Source organism: Eulemur rufifrons, chromosome 24 (assembly GCF_041146395.1).
Source record: "Eulemur rufifrons isolate Redbay chromosome 24, OSU_ERuf_1, whole genome shotgun sequence".
In the NCBI taxonomy this organism is placed as follows: domain Eukaryota; kingdom Metazoa; phylum Chordata; class Mammalia; order Primates; family Lemuridae; genus Eulemur; species Eulemur rufifrons.
In genome coordinates, this window is record NC_091006.1 from 5151100 (window position 1) to 5166048 (window position 14949).

General features: G+C 35.5%; 1 protein-coding gene across 2 annotated transcripts; it reads right to left on the reverse strand.

The window, feature by feature from the left end:
• Window positions 1-2959: 2959 nt before the first annotated feature.
• On the reverse strand, window positions 2960-14062 carry ZFP82 (ZFP82 zinc finger protein). 2 transcript variants are annotated; one of them, XM_069457362.1, is made up of 4 exons: window positions 13994-14042; window positions 13739-13741; window positions 11556-11648; window positions 2960-4332 (listed from the first exon to the last, which is right to left on the reverse strand). In XM_069457362.1, the coding sequence occupies exons 1-4, from the start codon at window positions 14025-14027 to the stop codon at window positions 2960-2962; spliced, it is 1503 nt and encodes a 500-aa protein (XP_069313463.1). In that variant the 5' UTR covers window positions 14028-14042. The 2 variants fall into 2 exon arrangements, with proteins under 2 accessions (XP_069313463.1, XP_069313461.1); XM_069457360.1 differs by lacking the exon at window positions 13739-13741 and having other exon boundaries at window positions 13994-14062.
• Window positions 14063-14949: the final 887 nt, after the last annotated feature.

The following is a 14949-nucleotide window of genomic DNA, read 5'->3' on the forward strand; positions in this document are numbered from 1 at the left end:
TGTGAACACAGTAATGAACAAGACAACACTGGTTTCTCAATTCAGGTTTTCTAAATGCATTAAGCTTTAAATTTTCTATCAAATGGAGCTTTGGTGATTTCCCACAGATTTTATTTGTAGGCAACACATTATCATTCATCAGTGAATATTCTAAAATTTCAGATTTTATTTTCTACTTTAAAAAATTTTATTATGGAAATTTTCAGATATAAGTAAGAATAGCACAATGAACCCTATGTATACATTATCCAGATTAAACACTTACCAACAATTTGCCAATTGTGATTCACCTGATCCCTCACACCTTTTGTTTTTTCTTAAGTATTTTCATGCAAACCATAGGCATGACATAATTTTATCCTTCAGTACTTTAGTATGGATCTCTAACACATAAAGACTTACATACACCTATAATGCCATCATCATGCCTAACAAAATGAATAATTACTTAGTATCATTTAATACCTAATCCATGTTTACATTTCCACAATATCTAAAAAATTTTCATTTATTTGTTCAAATCTGGATTGTATTGACTATATATTCTTATTTTCTGTATTCTTGATGTTCTGGTATTTGGGGCCTTGATCCTAGAGAGATTGCCATTCCCAGGGCCAGCTAATGCACAGATAGCAAACAACTCCCCTGCAAGTATACCTCTGATATACAAACCAACCAATCCAGAGCCCATACTCCCAACTATCTCCTTTATCAAACACTCACACACCAAGTCAATATTCGTCCTGCTCTCCCAGGGCCAGGTACTATTTAAGTAGGAATCACCTACTCCTCTGGGGTATAGGTGAATTCCTATACCCCAGAGCCTAGCAAAACTTTCCAAACTATCCAATCCTAAGCTTACTCAGTGTGCCTAACCCTGCCTTACCAATTCCTTCCCATGAAAACTCCCATAAAGGCTCTGGGCCATGCTCTGTCCTCACCCTTTCTGCCTCCAAATAAGACCTGGTTGCTCCTGATGCGGCCCTACGTGGCATGCCAGGCCTCCTGTTTCTAGGGATCTGAGTATAAACTTCTTCCTTCATTTCCGTGTCTGCTTGTCTTAAAACAAATCCCAAGTACATTTTAACACAAGGCTCCTAATACACTCCATATACGGTATTTGATTGATATGTCTCTTAAGTCTCCTTTAATTTGTAGGATTCCACTTTTATCTTTTTTGACATGTATTGGTGAAGAAACTAGGCCATTAATTCTATAAAATTTCCCAAATTTTGGATTTGGTTGTTTGCTTCTTTGTGTCATCAATTTGTTCTTTTATTCTCCATGTTTCCTATAAACTGGTAATTAGATTTAGAGACTGAATTATAATTCTAAATCAATTTTTTGGGTAAGAATACTTCACAGGCAGTACATCCACTGCATCACAACAACAAATGCAGAGTCTGGCTGATCTAACTTAGAGATGCTAATATAGATTAGTGGGTTCTGTCATTCTGCTCCATCCATTTTAAGCTGCTATCAATCTTCCACCTAACAGTCTTGACATGAATTGCTATCACCACCCAAATCCATTATTTCATAAGTTAAAAAGTATTAATTTTCAAATTCTATCATTCCTTTGACCTTTAATAGCTGGAATTCTCTAATAATAAAGAACTTTCCTTCATCAACTTTTGGTTTTCTTAAAATACAGTTCATAAAGGAAAGGCAAGATAAATGCCGCACTCTTTATTTATGAATAAAGTTCCAGTATGCTCCATAGCTGCTCAATGTTATTTGGTTCAGAAAAAAAAAAAATATCAAAGGCCAGAGTGGTCATGACAAAAGGACACAGAGCCAATTTGAGGGGATTCCCACTGGCCAAAGATAGAATAGTTCAACATTTGAAAAAAGCTAAAATGGAATGATTAAAAAAAATTAAGGCAGGAGTTATATTACAAGTGATTTTTAAATTTCCAAGTAGTTTCCTTTGATGTTAGTCTTTGTTAATTTTTAATTAAATATTGACTGGGGCCAGAGAATGTAGATTGTAGAATATGTGCTTTTTAATGAACACATTGAAAAACAATTTCTTACTTTCAATATTTTAACAAGAATAAGATATCTAAAGTTCAGTAAGGAATGACTATTGGTAAAAGGCATTTATATTATATATTCATTATGCCCATAGTCTTTAATATAAATTCTTAGGAGTAATACTAATGATAATAATAAGAGAGAACTTAGTGGCTTAAAATAACCACCATTTTATTATAGGTCGTTATTTTGGGCAGGGGCTCACCTGGTCATTCTTCTATATAGCATCAGCTGAGGTCACTCAGGGTCATTCGGCTGATGGGGTCTGGAAGATCCAAAATTATTTCACTTCAGTGTCTGGTGTCTTGGTGGATGTCTGGAAGACTGAGTTCAGCAAGGTGCCTCTCTCCATATAGTTTCAGAACCTCTCCATGTTGTCTCTTCACCAAAGTAGCCAGACTTTTTAACATGACAGTTCAGGGATTGAGAGAGTTTTTCAAAAGATGAAGTAATGCTACCAGTAAAGCCTGGGTCCAGAAACCACCACAGCAGTACTTCTACTATATTCTACTGGGCAAAACAGTCACAGAGTCTGTCCATATTTAAGGGAAGAGATGTAGAATCCACCTCTTGATGGAAAGAGTGTCAAAAGAATTTGTAGCCATCTTTACCACATTAGTATATTACCATTTTACAAATGAAGAAATTATAGCATAGAACAGTTAAGCATCTTGTTCAATATGACACAAGTTGGAAATTCATGGGATAAAGATGGTAAGTGTCTTTCCCATGTGTTTTATTAATATAATGTTTTTAGAACAAATGTGCTTAAGTTTCAGATTTGAGTGATGGTGGAATACATTACATTAATACATTATTTTAATGGTATAAAACCTCTTATGCTAAGTCAGTTCCATGTATAGAACAAAACAGATTAATTACTACATTCACAGAATGTTCTATAACACAGGAGTGAAAATAATTATATTTTTGCATTATGAATTTTCAGATGATGGGTAAGGTGTGAATGTTGTCTAAAGGCCTTCTTACATTCCTTACATTCATAAGGTTTCTCACCTGAATGAATTCTCAGATGTTGAATAAGGGATGAATTAAGTCTAAAGGCCTTCCTACATTCCTTACACTCAAAAGGTTTTTCGCCAGTATGAATGCTCTGATGTAGGGTAAGTTTTTGGCGCAATCTAAAGGCCTTCCCACATTCCTTACATTTATAGGGTTTCTCACCAATATGAATACTTTGATGTTGTGTAAGTTGTGAAAGTAGTCTAAAGGCCTTCCCACATTCCTTACAATCATAAGGTTTAACACCAATATGAATACTCTGATGTGAAATAAGTTGTGAGTAACGACTAAAGGCCTTCCAGCATTCCTTACATTCATAAGGTTTTTCACCAGTATGAATTCTGTGATGGAGAATAAGATGATAACCACGACTAAAGGTCTTTCCACATTCCTTACATTCATAGGGTTTCTCACCTGTATGAATTCTCTGATGAAGTGTTAGTTGTTGTCGTACTCTAAAGGCCTTTCCACATTCCTTACATTCATAGGGTTTCTCACCAGTATGAAGTTTGTGATGTACTCTAAGGCCAGAGCCACACAAAAAAGCCTTTCCACAGTCTTTACATTCATAAAGTTTGTCAGCAATATTAAGTTTCTGATGTCGAGTAAGGTGTGCATACTGTCTAAAGGCCTTCCCACATTCTTTACATACATAGGGTTTCTCACCAGTATGAATCCTCTGATGAAGAGTAAGTTGTCCTCGTACTCTAAAGGCCTTCCCACATTCTTTACACTCATACGGCTTCTCACCAATATGAATTTTCTGGTGCACTCTAAGGTCTGGGCCACATATGAAAGCTTCTCCACATTCCTTACATTCATAGAGTTTTTCACCAGAATGGAGTCTCTGATGTCGAGTAAGGTGTGCAGTCTGTCTAAAGGCCATCCCACATTCCTTACATTCATAAGGTTTTTCACCAGTATGAATTCTGTGATGAAAAGTAAGTTGTTGACGTACTCTAAAAGCCTTCCCACATTCCTTACATTCATAGGGTTTATCAACAAAATGAATTCTCCTATGTGGAGTAACAGATGTGTATTTCTGGTAGGAGGACACTTTTTCAGATGGAATTTTCCCTTGACTGAAATATCCTTCTTGAGGTCCCTCTTGTCCTTCAAATTTTCTTTTGGACTCCCAGTCATTTTTTAAAATGAGACCCTTAAGGAGGCTGTGATTTTTAATTTTTTCCATTATCTTCCACTGCGATAAATTTATTTCACAAATGTCGTTTTCTGAAGATAACTTCTTAGTCTCATACCTAGTCTCTAAATCTAAAATAAAACAAGAAAGCAAACAGATGCTGTTTACTTTTTCTGAAAGACGTAAAATTTCTACAGCAGAAATAAAAGACAACAAAAGTAATAGTCAACCAAACTCTAAAATATTGTTATACAATTTTGGGAAGAAAAAAGCAAAAGCCTCAGGAAAATGAGAGTTCATATAAAAAAGTGAGACTGGTGACTAAGTAAACATTTTAAGTTAGTGGTTCTCAAATTGAGGTGTGGATCAGAATCACGAAGGAGCTTGTTACAAATATTGAGGTTTAGACACCCACCCAACTATCTGAATGAGATTCAGGCAAGTCCTGGGAGAATATTTAATATTCCCCACACAATAATTCCGGTGGGGATGAAAGGTTGAAAATTCATACCATAGTTTTTTTTTAGAGACAGAGCCTTGCTTTGTCACCTAGGCTGGAGTACAGTGGTGCCATCATAACTCACTGCAGCTTCAAATTCCTGGCTCAAGTGATCCTCCCATCTCAGGCTCTAGAGCAGCTGGGACTACAGGTGTGCATCATCACTCCTAGCTATATTTTGGAGATAGGGTTGCCCAGGCTGGTCTCAAACTCCTGGCCCCAGGTAATCCTCCTGCCTGGCCTTAATTTTTTTCATATCTCTTTATTCTTAGAATAAAATCAAACTCACAGTGGTTAACAGGGACTCTGTTGACCTATATCACATCATCTCAAATCAATGTTCCCTTTACTCCTACCTGGAGAGTACTTCCATCTCTCAGGACTTTTCACAGTATGTTCCATCTCCCACAAATCTCCTGATTAGGCTCTTTACATGGCTGGCTCTGTCTCCTCCTGAGATCTTAGATCAAAAATCATTCCCTTTAAAGCTGACCCTACTGACAGTATCTAAATGTATTTTGTTATTCTCTATTCCTTGCCTTTATAATACTTCTCAATTTTTAAATTACTTATGTATTAAATTTTCTGATTTGTTATTCTGATTATTCTTACCCACAAACCTCAAGGACAGAAACAATCCCCACTTTACTCTCCATTATATAATTATGCTAAGCACATAATAGGTTTTACTCACTTAATTCCCATAGATATGTACTTGTTCTGAATATATCTCTCTGCCTCCAATCTCTCACACCTTACTGCAGTGATTAAATATTCTCTTTATTCATCCAAGCTAGCCCAGCTAAATAAATGAATGGAAAAAGGTGGTTGTATATTCTTATGCATCCTTCCATTGCTTATACCCTTATCTATGCAGTGTTCTCTGCATGACCCAGTTCCTCCTTCACATTGCTATGGGTTACTTTTTCTTTGTCTCTACATCACAGCAAAAGTATTGAGGAGTTTTACTTACTCAGTCTCCCCTTAAGTTTATTCTAATACTCATTTATTTTACAAATGTTCAATTGGTTTTGTTCTTTCCTCTCCTTGCTCAGGTCTTCTACCTTCCATTCCCTCATAGGCAAGACCATTCCTATATTTTTTGGAAAAATGTATCAACAATTTTTCAGACAGGGAAACTTATTGAAGTTCTTAAAAAATTCTTGGCAAAAACCAATGTGATATGTTCATAACTCAGTAATGTGGACAAAAGGTCTTGCAGTCATCTGAATGTGAAGGACTTGCTAACAAAAGTTAGATGTAGACCCAAGGATGGCAAGCCAGTAGCAGGAACAGACAGAGAAAAATCTAAGTGCTGAGTGACTTGTGTGTGAGAGAGAAAAAGGATGAGGTTTCCAATTATTAAAATATGGTCTTTATAAAAAAGTTAAAATCATATAGACATTTTCTACTAAAACTAGAATAACAAAATAAAAAGAACCAAAAGTAAATCCAGTTGAAAATTTAAAAGACTATATTAAATAACTCTTAGATCAATAGGGAAATAAGATCCAAAATAGTATTTTTGGTTTTTAGAAAACAATAAGTTAAAAAGAAAAAGAATAAACTGAAGCAAAGCACAAGGAAAAAACTTACATAAAAATTGATATAAAAGCAGAATTAATTAGAATACAGAAAAAAGAACTAATAAATGAAGCATAAATAGATTCTTTAAAAATCAGCAAAACATAAACCATAGTCAATATAATGAAAACTGCAAGAAAATACAGACATAGAAATAAGAAATGGCAAAGTAAAAATAATCATGAATATGGAGGATAGATAGATGTCTTTGCCAATGAATTTTAAAACATAGATAAAATGGATAATTTTCTAAAAAAATGTTAACTTACCAAAACTGACTACAAAGGAGGTACAAACAAACAGATCAATTTCCATTGAGTAAATAGAGAATGTGGTCAGACTTACCATCCCTATCCCCCAGGAAAAAAGCTTTACAAAGCTTACTAAAGCTTTAAAGGCAGGCCATCCAAATTCTATCTCAACTGAGAAGAAAAAGAACTTTCAAACTGTTTTCATAAAGTGAGGAAATCTATTAAGATAATTCAATATACTAACAGAACTAAGGAGAAAAAAAGAAAATCATATGATCAACTCCAGAGATGCTGAAAAGGCAAGTAAAAAAAGACAAGAACTATTTCTGATTTTTAAAAAAAGCTCAATGTAACAGTAATGATATTTCCCTAAGATAATAAAATATATATTATCTTACCAAAAAGGCAGCTGCTTACCATTACCAGTACTACTGTTAACCATATAGTATTGAAGCTATTAGTCAACACAATTAAACATTAGAAAAAAAAATCAGGCTGGGCGCGGTGGGTCACGCCTATAATCCTAGCACTCTGGGAGACCTAGCAGGGAGAATCGCTTGAGGTCAGGAGTTCGAGACCAGCCTGAGCAAGAGCGAGACTCCGTCTCTACTAAAAATAGAAAGAAATGATCTGGACAGCTAAAATTATATATATAGAAAAAAATTAGCTGGGCATGGTGGTGCATGCTTGTAGTCCCAGCTACTTCGGAGGCTGAGGCAGAAGGATTGCTTAAGCCCAGGAGTTTGAGGTTGCTGTGAGAGTGATGCCACGGCACTCTAGCCCGGGCAACAGAGCAAGACTCTGTCTCAAAAAAAAAAAAAAAAAAAAAATCAGAGGTAGAAAAATTAGAAAGAAAGGGGTAAAACCATATTTCCAGATGGTATGCTTGCATAATCAGAAAACTCAAGAGGTTAAATAATATAAATGGTAACAGAATTTAGTAGGGCAGCAGGACATAAAAATCACAATTCCAGTAGCCTTTATATGAATACATACATTTAACAATAAAATATAATGGGCGGGAAGATCCCATCACAATAGTAAAAAACGGTAAATTTAAAATATATACATAACCTTTATGAGGAAAACCTGAAAACACTTATGAAGACTTTGGCATTAGATTTTTAGAAGAAATCCCATATCAAATCACAAGAGGAGGATTACTCTACACAAAGTAAGAGTAGCCTACCAAGGGTATTCATGCAGAGAAGTTGTTGAGCAAAAAGCACGTGTGGAGACAGTGGCAAAACACAAGGTAACTGCGTTCAAAGTAGTCAGGTATACAGAATTCTGCACATTATCTCCCTTAGGCCAGAGAGCCACTACTATTGTTTGCCTCCAGAAGAGGCAATAGACAAGAGAATGGGTATGACAGACAGGTCAGTGGCTGGTTATATCCTGGGGAGACAGCCACAGCCACAGGCCCAGCTGACAAAGCACTTCCACCTCACAAGAGGCAACTATGTTCCAAACAAGTTTAGGCCAGTTTCGCTTTTTTCTGAAAGTATCTAATTTAATTAAATAATATGTAAACTCATGAGTAACTATGAAAAAAAAAACTACAAAAACAAAAGTGAACACTTTGAAACACTGTTCCTAAAGACACATTGCTAAAAATCACAGCTGTAGTGTGGGAGAGAAAATAGTGAAAGATGGGGGAAAACATCAAGAAGTATTCTGTACTCACATTGAAAGTTTGGTTATTTTACCTACAAAACTTAAAACCAGAAATAACAGACTTATATTATGTGTGTGATTTAGATGAAAAATTAAATACAATGAGACAATGGAAAGAAAGGCCTGGACACATATCAAAAATATTGGCAAATAGATACACATTTTAATGTTCTGAGTTAACAATAATACTTTTACGGTAAGTATATAAAATACCCAACCCAGTTTTATGAATTAACAGACCAATTACAAGTCCCAAATCTGTTGGATTGGAGAATTTCTATTATATTAAACACTGATGATGAGAATATTCTTTGATCAGGTAAAAATAAATAAATATAAAAAAATCATAAATGTGATTCCCCCTTTGCAGAGAACCAGCTTTAATTAAATGGAAAATGTCATACAAATCACTTAGACTTAGTCTATTTGGGCATTGTATCAACCACCTTACTTTGTTGATACGAGAAAGTCTGGGATATAAAAGATTTGGTTCCAAGGAAGTCCTATTTGTATTTCAACACACGGAACAATGTACAAAGATCTGAAAATAATAAAACCTGACATCAAGTGAACTGTACTTCTGAGAATTAATTTTAATCACATCCTCAAAGAGCCTATACTGAATGCTAAAAAATAATTTTCACATTCTATTGATGATCTTTTTGCTTATTTCACTATGAAAACAGCAATAGAAGAATATTCTATCTTCTCTGCACCACCCTGACCAACCTACCTGCATGCATAACTACACTGTTTTCCCTTTTATTCCCACTTTTCACTGGATCCCCACCCCCCAACCTACTGCTCCCACAATTATGCCCTCTGTGTACTGTATCAGTTCCCTCGATCCACAGAATCACTCCCATGAGCACACAAACATGCTCTAATATCTCATATCATAAAATACACTGCTTATAACCCATATCCCCAATGTAACTACCAAGCCTATTTCTCAGTTTCCCTTCATACATAATCCCTCCAAAGAGTTGTCTTATACTCATTCTCACCACTCACTGCCTTGCCGACTCTTCTCTCATTAAGTCACTTAAATCAGGTTTTCATCCTGACTCTACTGAAATTATTCTTGACAAGGTCATCAGCATTCTCTATCATGCTAGAACCTAGGATCAATTCTCAGCCTCATTCTCTACTCCCTCCATTGTGAAACATTTTCTTTTGTTTTTATTTTATCTCAGCAGCTGCTCCTTCTCTATCTTCCCTGTTGTCCGCTCTTTCAAAGGTCTAAATGATGGAGTGCCCCACGAATCAATCCTCAGGCCTCTTTCTTCTTGCATGCCTTCTCTAGTTGATCACATCCAGACCCATAGGATGTGATCCAACCATAAGGTAAAGACAGCCAAATGTCTGTCAGGCTGTAATCGCTCCCTAAGTTACAGGTGTACATACTTAACTGCCTACTCAACATCTCAAACTGAATAACAGACATCTCAAACTTAAAATATTCCAAACAGAAACTCTTAATGTCAACTTTTCAACTTGCTCTTGTTGTCTTCCCCACCTCAATAAATTGTGCTTCCATTCACCCCGTTGTTCAAGCCAACATCCTTACTTCCTACTTTTATACCACTTTTCCCACTCACTGCACTTATAATTCCATCAGCATGTTCTTTTGACAGTATCTTCATACATATCATGAATCTAACAGCTTCTTACTATTTCCTATTATTGCCATTCTTATCCAAACCACCATTATGTCTAGTCTGAAAATTGCCTCCATACTGGTCCTTTCTGCTCTTACAGACAGCCAGGGATCATTTTAAAACACAAGCAGGTCATGGCTTCCAATTTCTCTTAGTGACTACATTATCTGATTCTTGCCTAATTCTGATCTCATCTCATTACTTTCCCTTCCCCTCTTCTGGCCATAATGGCCTTCTTATTATTCTTCAAACAAGCAAGGATAACTCCCCACTCAGACCTTTTCTATCTGCTCATAATGATCTTCTCCCAAAGAATCACGTCTTAAGCCTTTACTTCATGTCTTTCCTTAAATATCACCTCCTCAAAAAAGTTATTTGTCCATTTTTCTGTATGCATGTTATACTTTAATAAAACTTACTTAAAGGAAGAATAGAAAAGGGAAGAAAATGAATGGTCTTGTTTAAGATGTCTAACTTTGGGCCAACACTTGTTATTTTGGTTAAATGCTTCCTGACTAAACTGATATTATCTTATTAACTTGCAATCTCAGCATTTTATTTTCTTTGAATGTTAATAATTGTAAATGTAATTTATTAGTAATTATCTGGATGTGAATAAGGAAATAGGTTAGGGAGGGAAAAAGCATGTTTTTCTTTCCTTTGGTAGAAGGTGAGCCAAAAGATATAACAATATACAGTGTGGGTGCTGAAATGGCCCTCTGGTTACAAAATAACAACTATTACTAAAATGAGTCTGCTCAGCCAGACCTCAATATACAGAGAACAAACACAAAATTACAACAGATGTGTTTATGTAAAGAATTTTAAGGAATGTCTTTAAACAGGAGTTTCAAAGAGATGAAGAGAGGACAGAGGGATCAGATTAGACTCTAAACCAAGGGATCATTCTCCCTATAGTCTATTACACATCCATGTTTCTTCTTAATGTGAAGATAGATACATAGATGGAAAGGGCAAATAAGAATATTCTGTGATCCAGGATCTATCTTCTAGAGAGTAACTCATAAGAAACTTTAGTCGCTGATAATACATACATTATTACAATATCAAGCATACCTTTTATTGTAGTCTTTTATTTCCCATTTAAAATTTTATGAGTTAAAAAAAAAAAGCTTCCCTGATCATCACTGAAATAGCCTTTCCATCCCACACCACTCTCTATCCCCTTACTCTGCTTACTTTTCTTCATAGCACTCTCATTACCTGACATTATATTTTCTATTTATTTACAGTTACTATGTTTCTCATTTCAAGGCAAATTCCATGGGGACAGGGACTGTATTGATAGTGCCTATAATAGTGCCCAGGTCAGAGGTTATCTAATCTGTAAATACAAAAGAGGAAAGCAAATGAACAAAATATAGAGTGGTTGTCAATATGAACAAAGAGAGTACCTCCTCACCTCATTTCCCTTCAAAGGGGAGGAAAACTGGAGAGAACAACAACAAAAAAGACATACGGTAAATGAGATAAAGAAGTGGTTCTTTCAGTATCCCCAGCTAAAACTTTAATTTGCTCCCCAGGTCTCAGACCTTTTTTCCCTGGGCCATGGACCTTTAAAGAGCACTTTCTAAACAACATCAAAAGGGTGTGCTTCTTCTCCAATTAGTTGGGGTTTCCTGTGGTAATGACTTCTCCCTGCCCAACTGGCCCTCACGCACCTGGATATTGTCTTCTTCCTTTCCTCATAACTTTCCAGGGCTCTTTTCCTTGCTCCAATAAGGAAATCACATCTGGTTTAGAAATGAAGCATCCTGTTTAGAAAAAAAGAAATATAAGGTGACATGGAAATAAAAAATAAATTCAAAGTTACTTAGATTCATTCTTGGTTAAATTTGCAATAAATTATAGGTCAAAATAGTGATTGAAAAAGCCGATAAAACAAAGAAGGGAAAGAGGAGAGAACATTCACAATAAGGTTACACAATAGAGATCAGAGAGGGAGGGAAAAGGTCTTTTAAAAATTTATATTCATACAAGTTTTCCTTTTTCAGAGGCAATAGTGGTTGAGATCACAGACTGGTTCAAATCCTGCCTCTGCCACATCCTAGTTCTGTGACCTTTGGCAAGTTACTTCTATGCTTCCTTTTCCTCATCTATAAAATAGGGATAATAATAGTACCTATCTTGGATGATTATTGTGAAGATTATATTAAATATATCTGTATCTGAACATTGCCTAGACCTAGAGCATATATCAAGCACCATATATACTTCATTAGCTATTACTTATTGTTATTTTGCTGAGAGAAAGACAAAAAGCTTTATGGGACCTTTACTATTACTTCTTGAGATATTCATACAATGTTAAATGCAAAGCTCTTGGATTTTTTGTTAACAGCTTTATTGAGATATAATTTTTTTTTTTTTTTTTTTTTTTTTTTTGAGACAGAGTCTCACTCTGTTGCCCAGGCTACAGTCAGTGCCGTGGCGTCAGCCTAGTTCACAGCAATCTCAAACTCCTGGGCTCAAGTGATCCTCCTGCCTCAGCCTCCCGAGTAGCTGGGACTATAGGCATGCAACACCATGCCCAGCTAATTTTTTCTCTATATATTTTTAGCTGTCCATATAATTTCTTTCTATTTTCAGTAGAGAAGGGATCTCGCTCTTGCTCAGGCTGGTCTCGAACTCCTGACCTTGAGTGATCCTCCCGGTTTGGCCTCCCAGAGTGCTAGGATTACAGGCATGAGCCACCGCACCCGCCTATTGAGATATAATTTACATACCATAAAATGCACCTGTTTTAAGTGTACAATTAAATGATTTTTAGTAAATTTATAAGGTTGTGCAAATATCACCATAATCCAAATTTAGAACATTTCCATCACACTCAAAATATCCCTCCTACTCATTGGCAATCAATCCTCATTCCTACTCCCAGCCCCAGACAACCACTGATCTGCTTTCTTGTCTCTATAGATTTGCCTTTTCTGGACATTCTGTATAAATAGGATTATATAATATGTAATCTTTTGCATCTGGCTTCTTTCACTTAGCATATTGTTTTTGATATTCTTGCATGCTGTAGCATGTATCAGTAGTTTGTTCCTTCTAATTGTTGAATAATATTCCATTGTATGGCTCTACCAGATTTGATTTAACCATTTACCATTTGATGGATATGTGGATTGTTTTCCCTTTTAGACATTATAAAGAATGCTGCTATGAATACATATACATCTTTATGTAGATACATGTTTTCATTTCTCTTGTATAGATACTTAGGAGAGGAATTGCAGGATCATAACTACACATTCCCACTGGTAATGTATGACAGTTGATTTTTCCAAATCCTCACCAATAATTATTTTGTCTTTAAAAATATGTTTTAATTGACAAATAATTGTGTATGTTTATAGGGTACAATGTGAAGTTTTGATATACCTTAACATTGTGGAATGATCAGGGTAATTAGCATATCCATCACCTCAAATATTTATCATTTCTTTGTGGTGAGAACATTTAATATCCTCTCTTCTGGCTATATTAAATATATAATACATTATTATTAACTATAGTCATCTTGCTGTGAAATAAAACACCACAAAAAAATTCTTAGATTTTTAATTTTCAGTTATAAAAGTAGGTAAAACTGAATATGTTTATTAACAAAAGTAATGAGTTCTCTTGAATTGTAAATAAATCTTATTGATCCTCATCTTTAAAATGGGGATAATAGTACCTATCTTAGATTATTATTGTGAAGATTTTACCACTATGTAAGTGATATGTGTTCTCTTGATAGAGAAAAATCAAGAAACAGGGTCTAGCTATTTCCCCTACAGGTTTACCAATAAATAACAAAACATCTAAAGTAATTCTGAGTTCAAACACAAAGTGAAACCTGCTTTGACACTGGTAGGGCTATAAATCACCCAGATTTCAAATCCAGCCCCTTCATCAAGGGAGGCATGAAGACCACTTAAGGATGAGGAAGATAAATATGCTTAATGGAGATACTCTCTTCCAATGAAATAAATCTCAAACCATTCCCTGGAGAATAAGGAGCAGAAATCTGGATGGTTTCTTGAAAATTGCAGAGGAAAAAGCTGATGTTACAGAAAACAGAGTCTAAATTCCTAGAGGCAGATAACCTTACCCAGTGAGACCAAGTTGCTGTAGTTCTCTAACATCACATCTCTGTACAAGTCTCTCTGTTCGAAGTCCAGGTATTCCCACTCTTCCTGAGAGAAGACTATGGATATGTCACTGAACATCACTGAACCCTGAAATGACAAACCATATATTATAATTAATATGGAAGAAAACTTACTTTAAGATGGAAGGAGAAAAGATGGAAGAGATATTGCAGGAAATGGACCATACAGCAAGCAAACAGGTGTGGGCTGGAAGCCTATAACATAGTGGGTTAGGACATGAGTGTACCTGAAGCAGAGTGCCTATGTGTTCCTGAAGGATCATCCTGTTGCTACAGACATAGCCTCTTATCTACTCTGGCATACTTTTATAACTCAAACATGTCTGGGAAAGAAAAAGAATAATCAGTTTTCCAGTTAAATGAAATACTGTATATAAGCCTCTGCCTGCTATGTCTCCCCCATAAATTCTCAAGAAATGTGAGTTCTTTTTATACTCTTCTCCTTAAAAAGTAGATTTTTTTAAAAGCTCCCAATATCTTTATCTTAGAAAAGGATATGAATACAATTAAAGAATTTCTTCCAAGTTTATCATAGAAGGTATCATAAGCATTTTTCCTTGTTATGACAGATTCTTCAATAAACTCCTAAAAAATTGGTTATATTATAGTCTATGTTATGGATTATGAGACTTAATCATTTTTCTGTATTTAGATATTTTGGTTAGACAAAATCTTAAGATCCTCCTCAATTCTGAGGGTCTATGTAACTACTTGTATATCTGGGTTATCTTATCTGCTGTCGCTTTCGATCCTGCACTGTATGCATTCCTTGCTTTTGTGTTAAAGGATACCCATGCAGCATGATCCAGAATCACAAAGGTGTCATTCTAGACCAGCACATCCTATTCAGCTGTAGGTAGAATCTTGTTCCTGCTGTGCAGCTCTCAGGGATTCCA

Coding starts and splice junctions, on each gene's coding strand:
- ZFP82 (XM_069457362.1), bottom strand. CDS start 14,027: ATGTTAGAGAACTACAGCAACTTGGTCTCACTGG. Junction 4,333..11,555: donor AGGAAGAAGACAATATCCAG/GTGCGTGAGGGC, acceptor GTTTTATTTTAG/ATTTAGAGACTAGGTATGAG.